General features: G+C 42.5%; 1 protein-coding gene across 2 annotated transcripts in view; it reads left to right on the top strand.

Annotated features, from left to right (window-relative positions):
* LOC139386832 (oxysterol-binding protein-related protein 1) overlaps window positions 1-14,081 on the top strand; it is a 40,138-nt gene extending 26,057 nt beyond the window's left edge. The window contains exons 3-14 of one of the 2 annotated variants that reach the window (XM_071132679.1): window positions 1,429-1,504; window positions 4,064-4,198; window positions 4,340-4,437; window positions 4,636-4,818; window positions 5,058-5,165; window positions 5,376-5,465; window positions 5,943-6,069; window positions 6,844-6,960; window positions 7,304-7,427; window positions 7,538-7,628; window positions 7,793-7,813; window positions 13,656-14,081. In XM_071132679.1, the coding sequence (XP_070988780.1) occupies window positions 1,429-1,504; window positions 4,064-4,198; window positions 4,340-4,437; window positions 4,636-4,818; window positions 5,058-5,165; window positions 5,376-5,465; window positions 5,943-6,069; window positions 6,844-6,960; window positions 7,304-7,427; window positions 7,538-7,628; window positions 7,793-7,813; window positions 13,656-13,758 (1,273 nt within the window). In that variant the 3' untranslated portion in view covers window positions 13,759-14,081. The remainder of the gene's footprint in view (window positions 1-1,428; window positions 1,505-4,063; window positions 4,199-4,339; window positions 4,438-4,635; window positions 4,819-5,057; window positions 5,166-5,375; window positions 5,466-5,942; window positions 6,070-6,843; window positions 6,961-7,303; window positions 7,428-7,537; window positions 7,629-7,792; window positions 7,814-13,655) is intronic. The other variant, XM_071132680.1, reaches the window with a different exon arrangement.
* Window positions 14,082-19,418: the final 5,337 nt, after the last annotated feature.

Raw genomic sequence — 19,418 nt, 5'->3', positions numbered from 1 at the left:
TAAAAGCAGATAGTATTTCAGCCTCCTAAAATATGCATCCAAGTTGAACTGAAATCTTATCAGAAAAATGTTGGCTTGTTTTCACAGCGTTCTATTTTGCACAGAAAATATAAATTTTTGGGGGGAGTGTAATTGCATCTTCTCCCCTGTCCCTAAATGTATTTGCTCTGCGAAAGAAGCGGACATGACAGAAATCTTTACTGATGTCAACTAGATTGAAGCATTCATTCTATAATTTATGACATTATTCTCATAAGCAAGGGTTTATTTAGTCTTCTATGGCAACATATAATGACATAAGAGAAGCTGCACGTATCTAATTATAGACAAGTTGACTAACAAATAGACTACCAATATGTCGGAAATTATAAGCAGAAACATGTCTAAATGAGGCAAAAAAGAAATCCTGCACCCCAAGGCAAAAAATAGTTAGGCCGTCTCTGTAGTCTACATCACATGTTCTATATTTGCGGGTTAGGGTCGGTCGGGTGTGGGCTTCAGATTTTCACTTTATCACATTTAGTCGGGCCATTGCAGATGGGTTATTAGCAATTGCGTGCGGGTGAACAAACAGCTGACCCGTGCACCACTAATTCATACATACACACACACACACACAGGAACACACGCACACTCTCCCATTTAATCATGGTTATTGCACGAGGCTTGACCGCAGCAGCTACAGTTAGCTCGTTAGCTGTCGGGTGTCAGGTAACTCTGTTTCCTAATGGCAAGGCAAGACGAGGCAACTCAGTTTCCAAATAGTACGTCAAGCCCTCGCTGATATTCCAGATAAGGTTAATGTAATACAGCTGTTTGCATAACTAAATGGTGACCAATTTTATTTTAGAAACATGCCAAAATGTTAAAGGTCCTGAAGACACAACGTTAAAGACCGTAGTTGTATATACTAAACTTGGTTCTCCATGAACAAAGTCGAGAACATCACATAAAACCAGGGACACAAGCTTAAATGCAAATGCACATACTTAAAAAGTGGAGTCACACCTCACCAACAACAACAAGATACTGTACCACTATCTGATAAATGTGATAGCCTGGAGTGTTGCTAAAATGTAGGAGGAAGAGCCTGTGACTTATCTATACAGTAGCTACATCTAGGCCTCGTGGAAGTATGCCACTGTAAGAGACTCTGGCTTAAACCCCTCATCAATTACTCTGTCACCATCGTCCTTGTTTGTATTCTCCTGACACTGTCTCCTAGCCTGGTCCCAAATCTGTTTGTGCTGTTTGGCGTGACAATGACCATAGGAGTTAACTATAGTAGTTGGTAAGACAGCACAAACAGATCTGGGACCAGGCTAAGAGACAGGGTCAGGAGAATACAAACAAGGACTGTCTGAGCCAGTGAGAGTACTACATTTAGATTTGACCTTGTTGTATGACCGTTTCTATTCTATCCCACAGAACGTCTTTACCAGCGCCCATGTTCTCCAGGAATGATGTCAGCATCTGGAGCATCCTGAAGAAATGCATTGGCATGGTGAGAATTCACACTCATTATTTATTTAAAGAAAAGTACAGTACGGAGTTGGCACATCCCAAAAAGCACCAGAGCTGGATACAAATGTATCAGGCTGGGCAAAGAAATAAAGGGATGTTTGTTCACTGTTTTCTGTTCCCCCCAGAAAAGTTTAAATCAAACAGTGAGCGAACATGCCTTTCTCTCTGCCAAGAATTCAAACACAAACAAACAGGATTTCCAGGACTGAGTTTGAGAAACCCTGCTGTAAAATACTCTGTCCGTCAGTAGTGGTCTGTAGGGATCCTAATACCCTCTCTCCACTTCCTGGATGAAATATGATTAGATCTACAGTCTACACTTCCTATAAATCCACCAATTAAAAGGGTTGATTCCCACCGAATCCTGTGTTGTGTCCCAAATGGCAACACTTCCCTATGTAGTGCAATACTTTGACCCATGGGACCTGGTAAATAGTTATGCACTTCATAGGAAATAGGGTGCCATTTGGGACACAACTCTGGTGTAGAGGAAGATGCCACCATTGGCAATGGAGAAACTACCTTGACTATGTTTGTCCTATATATGGGGCTTAATGAGTTTGATCCATGGCACTCTATTATTTTAGCCCAGGGTTCCTGCTGAAATGTGTGCCTTTAATGACACTCGAGAGACCAGTCAGTACTGGTCTCAAACAGTGTTCCAGGCTGGGGTCTAGACTATAGCTTTTTGCTGATGTTATTTCACACCTCTCATCGAAACACCCCCCAGGTGGTGAGGGTAGGCAACAACATCTCCTCCCCGCTGATCCTCAACACTGGGGCCCCACAAGGGTGCGTTCTGAGCCCTCTCCTGTACTCCCTGTTCACCCACGACTGCGTGGCCACGCACGCCTCCAACTCAATCATCAAGTTTGCGGACGACACAACAGTGGTAGGCTTGATTACCAACAACGACGAGACGGCCTACAGGGAGGAGGTGAGGGCCCTCGGAGTGTGGTGTCAGGAAAATAACCTCACACTCAACGTCAACAAAACTAAGGAGATGATTGTGGACTTCAGGAAACAGCAGAGGGAACACCCCCCTATCCACATCGATGGAACAGTAGTGGAGAGGGTAGCAAGTTTTAAGTTCCTCGGCATACACATCACAGACAAACTGAATTGGTCCACTCACACAGACAGCATTGTGAAGAAGGCGCAGCAGCGCCTCTTCAACCTCAGGAGGCTGAAGAAATTCGGCTTGTCACCAAAAGCACTCACAAACTTCTACAGATGCACAATCGAGAGCATCCTGGCGGGCTGTATCACCGCCTGGTACGGCAACTGCTCCGCCCTCAACCGTAAGGCTCTCCAGAGGGTAGTGAGGTCTGCACAACGCATCACCGGGGGCAAACTACCTGCCCTCCAGGACACCTACACCACCCGATGTCACAGGAAGGCCATAAAGATCATCAAGGACATCAACCACCCGAGCCACTGCCTGTTCACCCCGCTATCATCCAGAAGGCGAGGTCAGTACAGGTGCATCAAAGCTGGGACCGAGAGACTGAAAAACAGCTTCTATCTCAAGGCCATCAGACTGTTAAACAGCCACCACTAACATTGAGTGGCTGCTGCCAACACACTGACACTGACTCAACTCCAGCCACTTTAATAATGGGAATTGATGGGAAATGATGTAAATATATCACTAGCCACTTTAAACAATGCTACCTTATATAATGTTACTTACCCTACATTATTAATCTCATATGCATACGTATATACTGTACTCTATATCATCGACTGTATCCTTATGTAATACATGTATCACTAGCCACTTTAACTATGCCACTTTGTTTACATACTCATCTCATATGTATATACTGTACTCGATACCATCTACTGTATCTGCCTATGCTGCTCTGTACCATCACTCATTCATATATCCTTATGTACATATTCTTTATCCCCTCACACTGTGTACAAGACAGTAGTTTTGGAATTGTTAGTTAGATTACTTGTTGGTTATTACTGCATTGTCGGAACTAGAAGCACAAGCATTTCGCTACACTCGCATTAACATCTGCTAACCATGTGTATGTGACAAATAAAATTTGATTTGATTTGATTTATGTGTGCTTTACAGGGAATTTCATTCTATTACCAGTGTAGCTTAGCGGTTAGAGCATTGGGCCAGTAACTGAAGTTTGAATCCCTGAGCCAACTAGGTAAAATGTATCAATCAGCAAGGCACTTAACCCTAATTGCTCCAGAGTCGCCATCAATAATGGCACTTTCCGAGGGTGTCGCACTCCCCCCTTTTGCCTTTAGAATAGCCTCAATTTGTTGGGACATGAACTCTAATGTACAAGGTAGGGATCAAAAGCATTCCACTGGGATGCTGGGCCATGTTGACTCCAAGGGATCATAGCTTTCACCTGGATTTACCTGGTCAGTCTATGTCATGGAAAGTAAAGGAACAATTTGTACATTCAGTGTATATTTGTCTGTGTGGGCTGTGAATGAACTTCATTGCTTGTGTGTTTCCTTACCCCTGTTTTTGACTCTTCGGCTCCTCTCTTCTGTCCCCAACCAGGAGCTGTCTAAGATAGCAATGCCAGTGATCTTAAACGAGCCCCTTAGTTTCCTGCAGCGGCTCACAGAGTACATGGAGCACACGTACCTCATCCACCAAGCGAACACCACCACAGATTCCATGGAGAGGATGAAGGTAGCGAGCACCCATTTATCATCCTCTTAGATAGACACACGAGTCTTCACTCATAATTACAGCCATAGTACCTAATCTTTTTGCTGTGCTCCTCTATAGCCACTAACATTACACATTTCTGTTCATCTGTGATGGTTTCAGTGTGTTGCAGCGTTTGCTGTGTCTGCTGTAGCTTCACAGTGGGAGAGGACGGGAAAACCCTTCAACCCACTACTGGGAGAAACCTATGAGCTCATCAGGTTTGACCTTAGGTTGACTTTTCTGTATTTGTTGTGAGTTGGTCTGGTACCACTAGTCGTACTAGTTTGTGACTCAAGACGTCTTCAAAATACCTCTCATCAAAATACATCTCAACGTGTCAGATGTCTGAAGACATTTGAAGACAGAAGGTGATGACTAAGTATGTACCATTAACCCCCTCCCTCCTGTCCCTTCAGAGAGGACCTAGGGTTCAGGTGGATGTCGGAGCAGGTTAGCCACCACCCCCCCGTCAGCGCCTTCCATGCTGAGGGCCTGCAGGAGGACTTCCTGTTCCACGGCTCCATTTACCCCAAACTCAAGTTCTGGGGCAAGAGTGTGGAGGCGGAGCCTAAAGGCATCATCAGCCTGGAGCTACCCAAGTGAGTCTGGAGCTGATTCCCTCCACAGTGTACATGTAGCGTTGTCCTTTATCTCCCAGTAAAGCTAGTAACAAATCTATTCTGGGAGTTTTTTTCTGAAGGCTGGATGAAATTAATAAATTGAAGCTTAATGGACATTTGTAATCTCCCTGGAGTAGTTTGGTATGAGTTGGTATCTCTAAGTGGACGTGGTTGGTGAGAGATTATCTGCTGCTATGACATGTTCTCCGTCTCTGCAGATACAACGAAGCGTACACCTGGACAAACCCCACCTGTTGTGTCCACAACATCATCGTGGGCCAGTTGTGGATCGAGCAGTACGGCAATGTGGAGGTGATCAACCACAAGTAAGGGAGACTACCTTGCCGTGTGTGTGCAGTAGTGTGGATCCACATTTGTTTCCAGTTGATTGAGCAGTGTAACAGAACTGGGACAGATACTTGCCATTACAAAGGAGATAGACTGAGCAGCTACATGGTAGTTGTTTGAAAGCATTGTCTCACAGTGGGAAATAGTGAACGAGAATATGAAAACAAAGCCTTGTCTTTCTGTGACAGGACCGGAGAGAGATGCAGCCTGATATTCAAACCATGTGGCCTCTTTGGCAAAGAGCTACACAAAGTGGAGGGCTACATTCTAGATAAAAGGTATTGTGGCTTTTCTTTTGTTACGAATTGAAGGTTTTTTGTATTGCATTGCTGGCCAGGTCTCCCTGGTAAAAAGGTATCCTGACCTCAAATGGGACTCCCTGGATAAATAAAGGTTAAAGCTGCAATATGTAGCTTTTTGGGTGACCCAACCAAATACACATAGCACTGTCAGTTATAGATATGTCATTCTCATTGAAAGCAAATCTAAGAAGCACTATATCTCTTCTATGTGCTGTATTTCTATACTTCCCATTCTTAAGGTTCATTTTTGCGTCTTTTACTTTCGGTTTTGTACACCAGCTTTAGCTGAATTTTAGAAACCAGGAAATGCGATTTCTGCATATTGCACCTTTTTTTAAATAAATGTTACAACCTGATTCTTTCCGGATTGTGTTCCTCACTGATGGGACATCTAATTACCAAAGAAAAGGCTACAACACATTTTGAGGCCCCGTGTGACACTTGTGTGTGCAGCAAAAAGAAGCTCTGTGCCATCTACGGTAAATGGACCGAGTGCTTGTACACTGTGGACGCTGACACTTTTGATGCTCATGAGAAATCTGACAAGAAGAACTCAGAGGAGAAGAAAAGCAACATGCAGGTACAGTATGATGTGCACTAATCAGAAACGCACCATATCAAAAAACAAGGAAGTGCCTCGAGCCCCATTGGGGTGATTATGTAACTATTATAATCTTTGAATTATTTTCCTTATCTGCTACGTGAAATAAGCTATATACTATACCTTATGTCAGTCCAGTGCTGTTCAGTACTATTCATAGATTCAGATGATAAATGGAAATAAATATTACTCAATAAGCCACTAAGGGTGACATTTTCGTGGTCTAAACACCATGGTAGCATTCCCCTGCTCAGACATTGCATGCATCAACCAATGGTTGCGTGTCACGTTATCGACTGTGCCAACGGGCACCAGATTGCAATAAAACGTGATTTAGCTGATACTTAAAATACCTTTCCAAAAACCTCCTTGTAATCTGGCAGTGTGATTTCATTTCAAACTTTTATTGAACAATGTGTGTTATAGGCAGGTGAATATTTGATTAGAGTTTAGTAAACTGAGCAATATATAAATAGTAAATTCTTAATAGCGCACTGCCGCAAACATTTCAAATTAAATCATGCTGCTAGATTACAATGAGGTTTATGGTAAATTTGGAACTTAACACATTGCTTTCACACCATGAAAATGTTGCCTGAAATGGATCCTTTTGCTCCATTCTCATGAATGAGTGGTATTTAAGCAACCTTTAAACTAGTTTTGGAGTTAAAACCCTTGATATGACCCAATAAGTAGCTATTGTAAGCCATACCTGTTTGAAGGTTGCGTGTGTCCCCCTGTCTATCCCTCCAGACCAGTGTAGACGAGGAGCCAGAGGAGATGCCCCTGCCTGACGGAGACACGGTCCAGGTCATCCCAGGAAGTGAGCTGATCTGGAGGATAGCCCCCCGACCAGACAACTCTGCAGAGGTGAGAGGGGAGGAGCGGCAGGGGGTGAGAGATAATGGGACAAGAGCAGTTCTGGGGGAAAGCCCTCCGACCAGACAACTCTGCAGAGGTGAGAGGGGAGGAGCGGCAGGGGGTGAGAGATAATGGGACAAGAGCAGTTCTGGGGGATAGCCCCCCGACCAGACAACTGAAGGGATCACAGGCATAATAGAGTACTGTATTAGGAGGATTACTAGGAAGCAGAAATCTGGGATGTACTGATGATATTTTACCCTTCTTGACTGATTCAACTGGTTGTCAGTTTGACTCAGTTATTGATTTGTTGAATCCACTCTCTCTCTCTCTCTCTCTCTCTCTCTCGTAGTTCTATGCTTTCTCCACATTTGCCATGCAGCTGAATGAGCTGGAGGAAGGCATGAAGGGTGTCCTACCCCCCACAGACTGTCGACTCAGGCCTGACATCAGACACATGGAAAAAGGAGACATAGGTATGGTGGTAAAGTTATACAGGGCATTGTGTTGTTGTGAATGATCAAAGCATTGTGTCCACATCTGGTGTTCAGTCATTTATATTTTGATATGTTCAAATATTTCTCAGACTCGGCAAGTGCAGAGAAGAAGAGGGTAGAGGAGAAACAAAGACTGTCCCGGAAAAATCGCTCCAAATCAACCGAGGAATGGAAAACAAGGTGAGTGATTGGGTCCTCTTTACCTCCTGGAACCTTTGCTTCTGCTGTGCAAAAGTCTCATTGGATGTATGTTAACACTATGCAAGGCCTGCTTTGCTAATTATCCCACACTTGTGTCATAATGTGCTGTGTGTTTTGCTCTCCCCCGTGTTGTCATTGTGAAGGAACCCAGCTCTTGGCCCCAGGTTTGGCTCTGCTTGTCTGCTGTGTCTTTTGGTTGTTGTTGTGGTTCACTGTTTGAATGCTGCACTACACTGCCTCCCTCAGGACAGCTTTAGAATGGCAGCAAATGCATTGATTGAAACACTGATCATGCATCTGCACAATCTGAATGTAGTTGACTCCTGAAAAGTACGGTGCCTTCAGAATGTATTCACACACCCCTTGACTTTTTCCACATTTTGTTGTTACAGCCTGAATTTAAAATACATTAAATAAATATTTGGTGTCACTGGCCTACACACAATATCCCATAATGTCATTGGAATTACGTTTTTAGAATTTTTTACAAATTAATTAAAAATGAAAAGCTGAAATGTCTTCAGTCAAAAAATATTCAACCCCTTTGTTATGGCAAGCCTAAATAAGTTCAGGAGTAAAGAATTGCTTAATTAACAAGTCACATAAGTTGCATGGACTCACTTTGTGTGCAATAATAGTGTTTAACATGATTTTTGAATGACTACTTCATCCCCACAATTATTTTTAACTTATGGATCCTACTTGAGACGCAGATGTCTCAACTAGGCACCTGGAAATGCAAATGCACTACGCTAAATGCTAAATGTACTCGTTAAAACTCAAACGTTCATCAAAATACACATGCAGGGTATAGAATTAAAGCTACACTCGTTGTGAATCTAGCCAACAAGTCAGATTTTTAAAATGCTTTTCGGCGAAAGCATGAGAAGCTATTATCTGATAGCATGCAACACCCCAAAATGCCTGAATGCGACGTAAACAAAAGATTTAGCGTAGCCGGCGCTACACAAAACGCAGAAATAAAATATAAAACATTCATTACCTTTGACAAGCTTCTTTCTTGGCACTCCTATATGCCCCATAAACATCACTATTGGGTCTTTTTTTCGATTAAATCGGTCCATATATACCCAAAATAGCCATCTATGGAAGCTGTGTAATTCAGAAAAAAACATTGTTTTAAAACGCAGCGTCATTTTTTTAAATTAAAAAAGTCGACGATAAACTTTCACAAAACACTTCGAAATACTTTTGTAATCCAACTTTAGGTATTAGTAAACGTTTATAATATATCAAAATGATCACAGGGCGATGTGTATTCAATAGCTCCTCGTCTTCAAATCAATGGCCGAAAATGTGCACTTCAAAACATCCTGGCGGAGACCGGAAGAAATGGAATCCAGTTAGTTGGATTTACCAACAAAAAACTCCCCGGATAATGACGACAATGGCGACATCGTGTGGAATCTGTAAGAATTGCATGCAGGTCCATAATTAATTTTGTGCCCTTTTAACAATCCTATGAAAGTGACGCATGGATATTATTTTTAGCTTTCAGTGAGCAGTTTTTCTTGCGCTTTTCGATGAAACACACGATCTGTTATAGTCACAGCCGTGATTTAACCAGTTTTAGAAACTTCAGAGTGTTTTCTATCCACACATGCTAATCATATGCATATACTATATTCCTGGCATGAGTAGCAGGACGCTGAAAAGTTGCGCGATTTTTAACAGAATGTTCGAAAAAGGAGGGGCTAGGCTTAACAGGTTTTAAGGTCCCTCAGTCGAGCAGTGAATTTCAAACCCAGATTCAACCAGAAAGACCAGGGAGGTTTTCCAATGCCACTGGAAGATAAATTCACCTTTCAGCAGGACTATAACCTAAAAGACAAGGCCAAATATATACTGAGTATATCAAACATTAGGAAAACCTTCCTATTGAGTTGTATCTTTCACCTGGATTCACCTGGTCAGTCTATGGCATGGAAGGAGCAGGTGTTCTTAATGTTCTGTATACTCAGTGTACACTGGAGTCACTTACCAAGATAACATTGAATGTTCCTGAGTGGCCTAGTTACAATTATGAATTAAGTTGGCTTAAATCTGTTGCCAGACTGAAAAATGGCTGTCTAGCAATGTTCAACAACCAACTTGACAGAACTTGAATTTCTTTTTAAAGAATAATGTGCGAATATTGTACAATCCAGGTGTGCAAAGCTCTTACTGGTATTGGATACATTTGTACTCGGTCTTGACTCGGTCTCGGACAGTGAGGACTCATAATTTCTTCCCGAGACCAGCAGAGTAAAAAACTCATAATTATATCAGCTTCCATTCATTCAGCCCATTAAACCGCTTTACCAGGCCAAATATATACACTCCTTTATTGAAACATTATCTTAATTAACAGCCTTTATACTGTATCTATTACAGACATGTTTGCGCAGTGGCGAACCTATAGGGCTTCAGTGTGTGACAGGTTTGTAATTCTGAAAGGACAGTAACCGTAATACCAGTAGGGAAGTGCACTTTTTGTAGAACACGAAGGGCCAGTGGTGTCGTGATGCCTTAGTATACATAATATCCAAACATTTTAATAATGTATGAAAACATGACCATATCTAAGTGGTTGCTTGTCATAAAAAAGTGTCATTCGTCCTGGGGGTGTATGTGAACAGATTTGAATTAGATTTCATGTTGCAAAAATCCATGTCTAAGAGTCCTCTCTTAGACATGTGTGACTTAGACAGAACTCTGCAGGGGAGTGAAGGAGATAAGACTAGGTAAACATTCCACAATAAATCAACTTTGGGTTAAGGGGACATTTACTGCTAAGTGTTTAGCTAACAATAAAAGCCCTGTTTATACAGCTTTGTAGGCATGGTTTAGGTCCCAGGAGTAGAGGATGATGACAGGGCGCGACTTAGGGTTTAATAAATCCACTGGAGACCTTTTGGTGGGGGCAGAACTTACTTACTTTGTCAACTTCTGTCTGCAATTGTATTAATAAAGGTTTTTGAATGATTTAATTAAAGATATTGTCATAATGCTAATTTCACCAATGAGTAGCTGATTGATGAGGAAACAAACCCTAACACTAGCTAGATTTACCTCCCAAAGACAAGTGAAGAAAAATCATGATTGAATCAGAACATAATTGAAAATAATATAATTCTTATTTTATAAATGCTTCTCTGAAGGCGTAGAAGGCCCATTGTTTCCCACTGTGTTTGGTTAGTAATAATTTGTAGTGGCTCTATTTTCCCGCAGCATGCATTTTTTTTTACTATTCTTAATGTCTTAAGAATCAAGGTGTTGTTCTGAAATATGAACACAGAAATACTGGACATTTTGAAATCTTATGGTGGTGATTTGACAAAATTACAATCATGGTCTGGAATTGCGCTTGCATTTTTTTGGTCTCGGTCTTGAGGTCTTGACTCTGTCTCTGACCCCTTCTCCCCCTCCCGGTCCTCGGTCTTGACTCGGTCTCACCCGGAAAAAAACTCTAGACCACCTTTATTCCACACACAGCGACGCATACAAAGCTCTCCCTCGCCCTCCATTTGGCGAATCTGACCATACTTCTATCCTCCAGATTCCTGCTTACAAGCAAAAACTAAAGCAGGAAGTACCAGTGACTCGCTCAATACAGAAGTGGTCAGATGACGCAGATGCTATGCTACAAGACTGTTTTGCTAGCACTGACTGGAATATGTTCCGGGATTCATCCAATGGCATTGAGGAGTATACCACCTGTCACCGGCTTCATCAATAAGTGCATCGACGACGTCACCCCCATAGTGACCATACATACATATCCCAACCAGAAGCCATGGATTACAGGCAACATCCGCACTGAGCTAAGGGTTAGAGCTACCGCTTTCAAGGAGCGGGACACTAATCCGGACGCTTACAAGAAATCCCGCTATGCCCTCCAATGAACCATCAAACAGGCAAAGTGTCAATACAGAACTAAGATTGAATCCTACTACACTGACACTGATGTTCGTCGGATGTGGCAGAGCTTGAAAACTATTACGGACTACAAAGGGAAACCCAGCCGCGAGCTGCCCAGTGACGCGAGCCTACCAGACCAGCTAAATGCCTTTTACGCTCGCTTCAAGGCAAGCAACAATGAGAGCCCCAGCTGTTTCATACGACCGTGTGATCACGCCCTCCGTAGCCGATGTGAGCAAGACCTTTAAACAGGTCAACATTCACAAAGCCGCGGGGCCAGACGGATTACCAGGACGTGTACTTCAAGCATGTCTTCACTGACATTTTCAACTTCTCCCTGACCGAGTCTGTAATACCTACATGTTTCAAACAGACCACCATAGTCCCTGTGCCCAAAAAGCAAAGGTAACCTGCCTAAATAATTACCACCCCGTAGCACTCATGTCAGTAGCCATGAAGTGCATTGAAAGGCTGGTCATGGTTCACATCAACACCATCATGCCGGAAACCCTAGACCCACTCCAATTCGCATACTGCCCCAACAAATCCATAGATGACTCCATCGCACTGCCCTTTCCAACCTGGACAAAACGATGTGAGACCTATGTGAGAATGCTGTTCATTGACTACAGCTCAGTGTTCAACACCATAATACTCACAAAGCTCATCACTAAGCTAAGGACCCTGGGACTAAACACCTGCCTCTGCAGCTGGATCCTGGAGTTCCTGACGGGCCGCCTCTAGGTGGTAAGGGTAGGCAACAACACATCTATCACACTGATCCTCAACACTAGGACCCCTCAGGTGTGCATGCCTAGTTCCCTGCTGTACTCCCTGTTCATCCACGACTGCGTGGCCAAGCACAACTCCAACACCATCATTACGTTTTCTGACAACACAACAGTGGTAGGCCTGATCACAGACAATGATGAGACAGCCTATAGGGAGGAGGTCAGACACCTGGCAGTGTGGTGCCAGGACAACAACCTCTCATTCAATATTGAGGAAGACAACAGAGCTGATTGTGGACTATAGGAAAAGGAAAGCCGAAAAGGCCCCCATTTTTAAAATCGAAGTGGCTGAAGTGGAGTGGGTTGAGAGTTTCAAGGCCCTTGGTGTCCATATCACCAACAAACTATCATGGTCCAAACACACCAAGACAGTTGTGAAAAGGACATGATAACACCTTTTCCCCCTCAGGAGACTGATGAAAAGATGAGGCAATGGTACCCAGATCCTCAAAAAGTTCTACAGGTGCAGCATCGAGAGCATCCTGACCGGTTGCATCACCACCTGGTATAACAACTGCTCGGCATCTTACCGTAAGGCGCAACAAAGGGAAGTGTGTACAGCCCAGTACATCATTGGGACAAAGCTTCCTGACATCCAGGACCTATATACTAGGTGGTATGAGGAAGGCCCAAAACATTTTCAAAGACTACAGTCACCCCAGTCATAGACTGTTCTCTCTCTGCTACCGCACTGCAAGCGTTACCGGAGTGCCAAGTCTAGGAACAAAAGGCTCCTTCACAGCTTTTACCCCCAAGCCATAGGACGGCTGAACAATTAATCAATTTACATTGACCCCCAACCCCCCTTGTTTTTACACTGCTGCTACTCTCTGTTTATTATCTATGCATAGTCACTTTACAAATTACCTCGGCTAAACTGTATCCCCGCACATTGACACGGTACCGGTACCCCCTGTATATAGACTCATTATTGTTATGTCATTTTCTTGCTACAATTTTTTTTTACTTTAGTTTATTTAGGAAATATTTTCTGAACTCTATTTCTTGAACTGCATTGTTGGTTAAGGACGTGTAAGTAAGCGTTTCACGGTAAGGTCTATTGTATTCGGCGCATGTGACAAATACGATTTGATTTGATTTAAATCCCACCATCAGGAGTTGACTACTGCATATTACGAAATTTGTTGGTGTGGGTTTGTATTTATCACAATCATCATGTAAAACACTCATGCATGTGCCTGGACACTCATGCCTGTGCCTGGACACTCATGCCTGTGCCTGGACACTCTGTTGTAGTTTGTCTGACTTGGTTTCTCTTGTTGCTCCCATATAGGTGGTTCCACCAGGGCACCAACCCCCACAACAAAGCTCAGGACTGGCTCTACTCCAACAGCTACTGGGACCGGAACTACTCCCTGCTGCCTGATATATACTGACCTACAGGACACACACCACACACACATCTATATCTGTACACACCTCGTCTTAACTCTCTGCAATTTTTTATATTCTGACACTGGAGCTTTGGCATTTCTCTCAGAGGGTTCATTGAAGGGGGAGAAAGTTAATCCTAGTCAGGTCATGCGGTCAGGAAGAATGTGTTATGATATAGATGATGTCAACATAGGCAAGGTCAAGGGAGAGTTCTGGCTTTAATCATTTCAAAGCCTGCTCTGAACCTGCTATAGTCCTTTGCATGGGTAAGGATGATGCTGGGAATTGAATGACCGTAAAGGCAACAACCATTCAGTAGTCCCTAAACATACAGTGCCTTGCGAAAGTATTCGGCCCCCTTGAACTTTGCGACCTTTTGCCACATTTCAGGCTTCAAACATAAAGATATAAAACTGTATTTTTTTGTGAAGAATCAACAACAAGTGGGACACAATCATGAAGTGGAACGACATTTATTGGATATTTCAAACTTTTTTAACAAATCAAAAACTGAAAAATTGGGCGTGCAAAATTATTCAGCCCCCTAAAGTTAATATTTTATAGCGCCACCTTTTGCTGCGATTACAGCTGTAAGTCGCTTGGGGTATGTCTCTATCAGTTTTGCACATCGAGAGACTGAAATTTTTTCCCATTCCTCCTTGCAAAACAGCTCGAGCTCAGTGAGGTTGGATAGAGAGCATTTGCGAACAGCAGTTTTCAGTTCTTTCCACAGATTCTCGATTGGATTCAGGTCTGGACTTTGACTTGGCCATTCTAACACCTGGATATGTTTATTTTTGAACCATTCCATTGTAGATTTTGCTTTATGTTTTGGATCATTGTCTTGTTGGAAGACAAATCTCCGTCCCAGTCTCAGGTCTTTTGCAGACTCCATCAGGTTTTCTTCCAGAATGGTCCTGTATTTGGCTCCATCCATCTTCCCATCAATTTTAACCATCTTCCCTGTCCCTGCTGAAGAAAAGCAGGCCCAAACCATGATGCTGCCACCACCATGTTTGACAGTGGGGATGGTGTGTTCAGCTGTGTTGCTTTTACGCCAAACATAACGTTTTGCATTGTTGCCAAAAAGTTCAATTTTGGTTTCATCTGACCAGAGCACCTTCTTCCACATGTTTGGTGTGTCTCCCAGGTGGCTTGTGGCAAACTTTAAACGACACTTTTTATGGAATGGCTTTCTTCTTGCCACTCTTCCATAAAGGCCAGATTTGTGCAATATACGACTGATTGTTGTCCTATGGACAGAGTCTCCCACCTCAGCTGTAGAGCTCTGCAGTTCATCCAGAGTGATCATGGGCCTCTTGGCTGCATCTCTGATCAGTCTTCTCCTTGTATGAGCTGAAAGTTTAGAGGGACGGCCAGGTCTTGGTAGATTTGCAGTGGTCTGATACTCCTTCCATTTCAATATCATCGCTTGCACAGTGCTCCTTGGGATGTTTAAAGCTTGGGAAATCTTTTTGTATCCAAATCCGTCTTTAAACTTCTTCACAACAGTATCTCGGACCTGCCTGGTGTGTTCCTTGTTCTTCATGATGCTCTCTGCGCTTTTAACGGACCTCTGAGACTATCACAGTGCAGGTGCATTTATACGGAGACTTGATTACACACAGGTGGATTGTATTTATCATCATTAGTCATTTAGGTCAACATTGGATCATTCAGAGATCCTCACTGAACTTCTAGAGAGAGTTTGCTGCACTGAAAGTAAAGGGTCTGAATAATTTTGCACGCCCAATTTTTCAGTTTTTGATTTGTTAAAAAAGTTTGAAATATCCAATAAATGTCGTTCCACTTCATGATTGTGTCCCACTTGCTGTTGATTCTTCACAAAAAAATACAGTTTTATATCTTTATGTTTGAAGCCTGAAATGTGGCAAAAGGTCGCAAAGTTCAAGGGGGCCGAATACTTTCGCAAGGCACTGTATCTCCTATGTGTCACTCAAAGCACAATTGTGAAGCCCTCATGAGTCAATAAGCGATGATCATTGACCAGTGTGTATAGAATTATTATTAAACTATAGGGTGTAACCTGCCAGTCATTTTAACAATGGGAGTGGATTGAATGTGACACACCTCTTGATGTGTCTCTAGTATCTCTCACCAAAACGCTTGTGAGAATTATGTCCATTTGAATGTGTTGTGCTCAGTTCTGTTACTTACAAATGTGTGTATCTACAGTATCAGTTTAAGGAAAATAGAGCTTTCAAATAGTGTGTGAAATAGACTTGTTCCAAGTTCCTGCAGTCCTTGCTATTTGCTAACAAACTAAACAGTCATTATAACACACTGTATCACAGCTGCTCGGACCTCAGCAACTATGGCTGAGGACATAAATGTCTGTACATATTATTTGATAGAGCTCTTCTATTCTTCTGAGCTGTAATACAATGTAGTACTTGAGGAATTTAGGATACTATGAATAGAGGGGAATAGCTGTACTGTACTTAGAATTATGGCTCTTGCTTCCATAACACTTGAGAACTTAGTTTGACCACTTGGCTCTATATGAATATATTTTTATGTGTGCAAAAGTTTCCTCTAAAGTAAAAATGTGAATCTGAGAGGTACATGTAACTGTTTTAACTACCCCTAACACACTGAATGCAAATACAGTACAAGCACAACGTTGACTATGCAAGCATTAGCTGCACTACACCCATAGACACACAGTAAGCCTATGTCCCAAATGGCAAACTATTTCCTACATAGCGCACTACTTTTGACCTGAGCCCTATTGGGGAAAAGGGCGCAATTTGGGATACACACAGCCACTGTTCAACTCACTCATCCACTGCATAACATTCCTCTCCTTGGTTGTGAATAGCTGCTGTTGTAACCTCGGTAAAGCGGTAGTTTAGGTTTGATTATCAGTACAGTAGACTGGACCTAGCACACCCTGTGAATGCAGTTTTAGCTAGAGGCTACTCTCACTTTTTGTTTAGCACATTACAGAATCAAGGTTATTTCTATTGTTGCTAAATAAAAGCTTCATGTTACCTTAGTTTGTGTCCTGTTTCTCTTATTTCCACCACCCTATCTGTATTTCCCTGAAGCATTACGTAAATTGTGGATTAAATTCCGCGCATAATACTAACATTCCTCCGGGCACACACTGGTTGAATCAACATTGTTTCCACGTCAGTTCATTGACCAACATGGAATAGATGTTGAATTGATATCTGTGCCCAGGGGGATGGTTGAAGTTAGGCCTTGTTGAGCTTGTGAATTTCCTTACTTTTTCAGCTTAGCAACTAGCCTAAAGTCTCACTTAAAACATGTGTTTATTTAATGAAGAGGGAGAACGTTTTAAATGATATGCAAACATGTTCATTGATACTAGACGACAGTCCCCTACCAATTAAATGGGGCACTAGTTGGCCACCTCCCGGATTCTTCCTGGTCCTCTTTCTCTGTGGGTTCAGAGGTGACAATGTGTATGAGAGCGGGGGAGTAAACAGTGTTTCCTTCATCACTGATGACCTGCAGGAACTGGGCCTGACCGTCCCGACCGGAACCTCCGCTCACCATCTCCATTGGAACGGAGAAGGACAGGTACCCCGGGGGGTCGTCCGTCCTGACCACAGCAGATCTCGACCTGGAAAACATTGAGGCCGGAACACCACGAGCGCTCTGGCTCATGGACACCTGGTTGCCATCGAGGAACAGGAAGTAGTTGGGGATGCTGATCTCCAGGTTGAGGATAGTCGGATGCTGGGGTGGAGGGCGGCGGGTTGAGCTCTGTGACCTGGGTCTGAAGGCCCTTCTTGGGTACATTGTGAAAGGTGGTGGCTGGGGCTGGGGGTCAGACTGCTGAGGGGAAGGGGACCTCTCTGCCAGTAACACTTGACCAGACCCAAAGTTGCGAATGAAAGCACTTCCATTGAACGGAGGCTGGGAGATAGTGTTAGTGGACAGTGTGCCCTCCTCCGTCTCATTGTCCAAGTGGTATAGTGTCCAGACCTGATTGGTAAAATCCTCGAAGGCAGGCTGAGCATCAGGAGTGACACGTCCTGCTCCAATAGGAACGCTATGTGAGGGCGGGCCATGATAATCTAAAATGACAACAGAATGCAACAAAGTTCAAAATGTCAAAATCCACACATACAAAGAATTCAGAAAGTATTAATACCCCTTGATTTATTCTATTTTTTTGTGTTACAGCCTGAATTCAAAATGGATTAAATATGATTTTTTTTCTCACCCATCTACACACAATACCACATAATGACAAAGTGAAAACATGTTTTCAGACATTTTTGCAAATGTATTGAAAGTCAAATACAGAAATATATGTTACAATCACTTTTGGCAGCAATTACATTTGTGAGTCTTTCTGGGTATGTCTTTAAGAGCTTTGCACACCTGGATTGTACAATATTTGCACATTTAAAAAATATATTCTTCAAGCTCTGTGTCAAGTTGGTTGTTGATCATTGCTAGACAGGCATTTTCAAGTCTTGCCATAGATTTTCAAGATGATTTAAGTCAAAACTGTAACTAGGACACTCAGGAACATTCAATGTCATATTGGTAAGTAACTCCAGTGTATAGTTGGTCTTGTCTTTTAGGTTACTGTCCTGCTGAAAAATTGAATTGTCTCCCAGTGTCTGTTGGAAAGAAGAATCAGGTTTTCCTCTAGGTTAGCTCTATTCCATTTATTTTTATCCTAAAAAAAAGTCCCTAGTCCTTGCCGATGACAAGCATACCCATAACATGATGCAGCCACCATGCTTGAAAATATGAAGAGTGACACTCAGTGATGTGTTGATTTGCCCCAAACATAATGCTTTGTATTGAGAACATAAAGTTAATTTCTTAGCCAATTTTTTGCAGTTTTACTTTAGTGCGTTATTGCAAACAGGATGCATGTTTTGGAATATTTGTATTCTGGACAAGTTTCCTTATTTTCACTGTCATTTAGGTTAGTAATGTGGAGTAACTACAATGTTGTTGATTAATCCTCAGTTTTCTCCTATCACAACCATTAAACTCAGTAACTGTTTCCTTCCTCTCCGGCAATGGAGTAGGAACAACGCCTGTATGTGTCGATACACCATCCAAAGTGTAATTAATAACCTCACCATGCTCAAAGTGATATTCAATGTCTGCTTTTTTTTTTTTTTTTACCCCTCTACCAATAGGTTCCCTTCTTTGCAAGGTGTTGGAAAGCCTCCTTGGTCTTTGTGCTTGAATCTGTGTTTGAAATTCACTGCTCGACTGAGGGTCTTACAGATAATTGTATGTATGGGGTACAGGGATGAGGTAGTCATTCAAAAATCATGTTAAACACTATTATTGCACACACAGTCCATGCAACTTATTATATGACTTGTTAAGCACATTTTTACTCCTGAATTTATTTAGGCTTGACATAACAAATACTTATTGACTTAAGACATTTTAGCTTTTCATTATTAATTAATTTGTGAAAATGTGTAAAAACATAATTCAACTTTGACATTATGGGGTATTGTGTGTAGGCCAGTGACAAACAAAGCTGTAACACAACAAAATGTGGAAAATGTTGAGGGGTGTGAATACCTTGGCATTGGAGGGGAAATCCCTAAATGTCTTCAAAACAATTATTAAAGTTGAATTCTGAGGGAAAATGTACCTGGTCCAGTCTGTACACTCTGTGACTGTG

The sequence above is a fragment of the Oncorhynchus clarkii genome, chromosome 28 (genome assembly GCF_045791955.1).
Source record: "Oncorhynchus clarkii lewisi isolate Uvic-CL-2024 chromosome 28, UVic_Ocla_1.0, whole genome shotgun sequence".
Taxonomy (NCBI): domain Eukaryota; kingdom Metazoa; phylum Chordata; class Actinopteri; order Salmoniformes; family Salmonidae; genus Oncorhynchus; species Oncorhynchus clarkii.
Note: the sequence above shows the minus strand (reverse complement) of the source record. Positions and strands in the feature narration are given on the sequence as shown.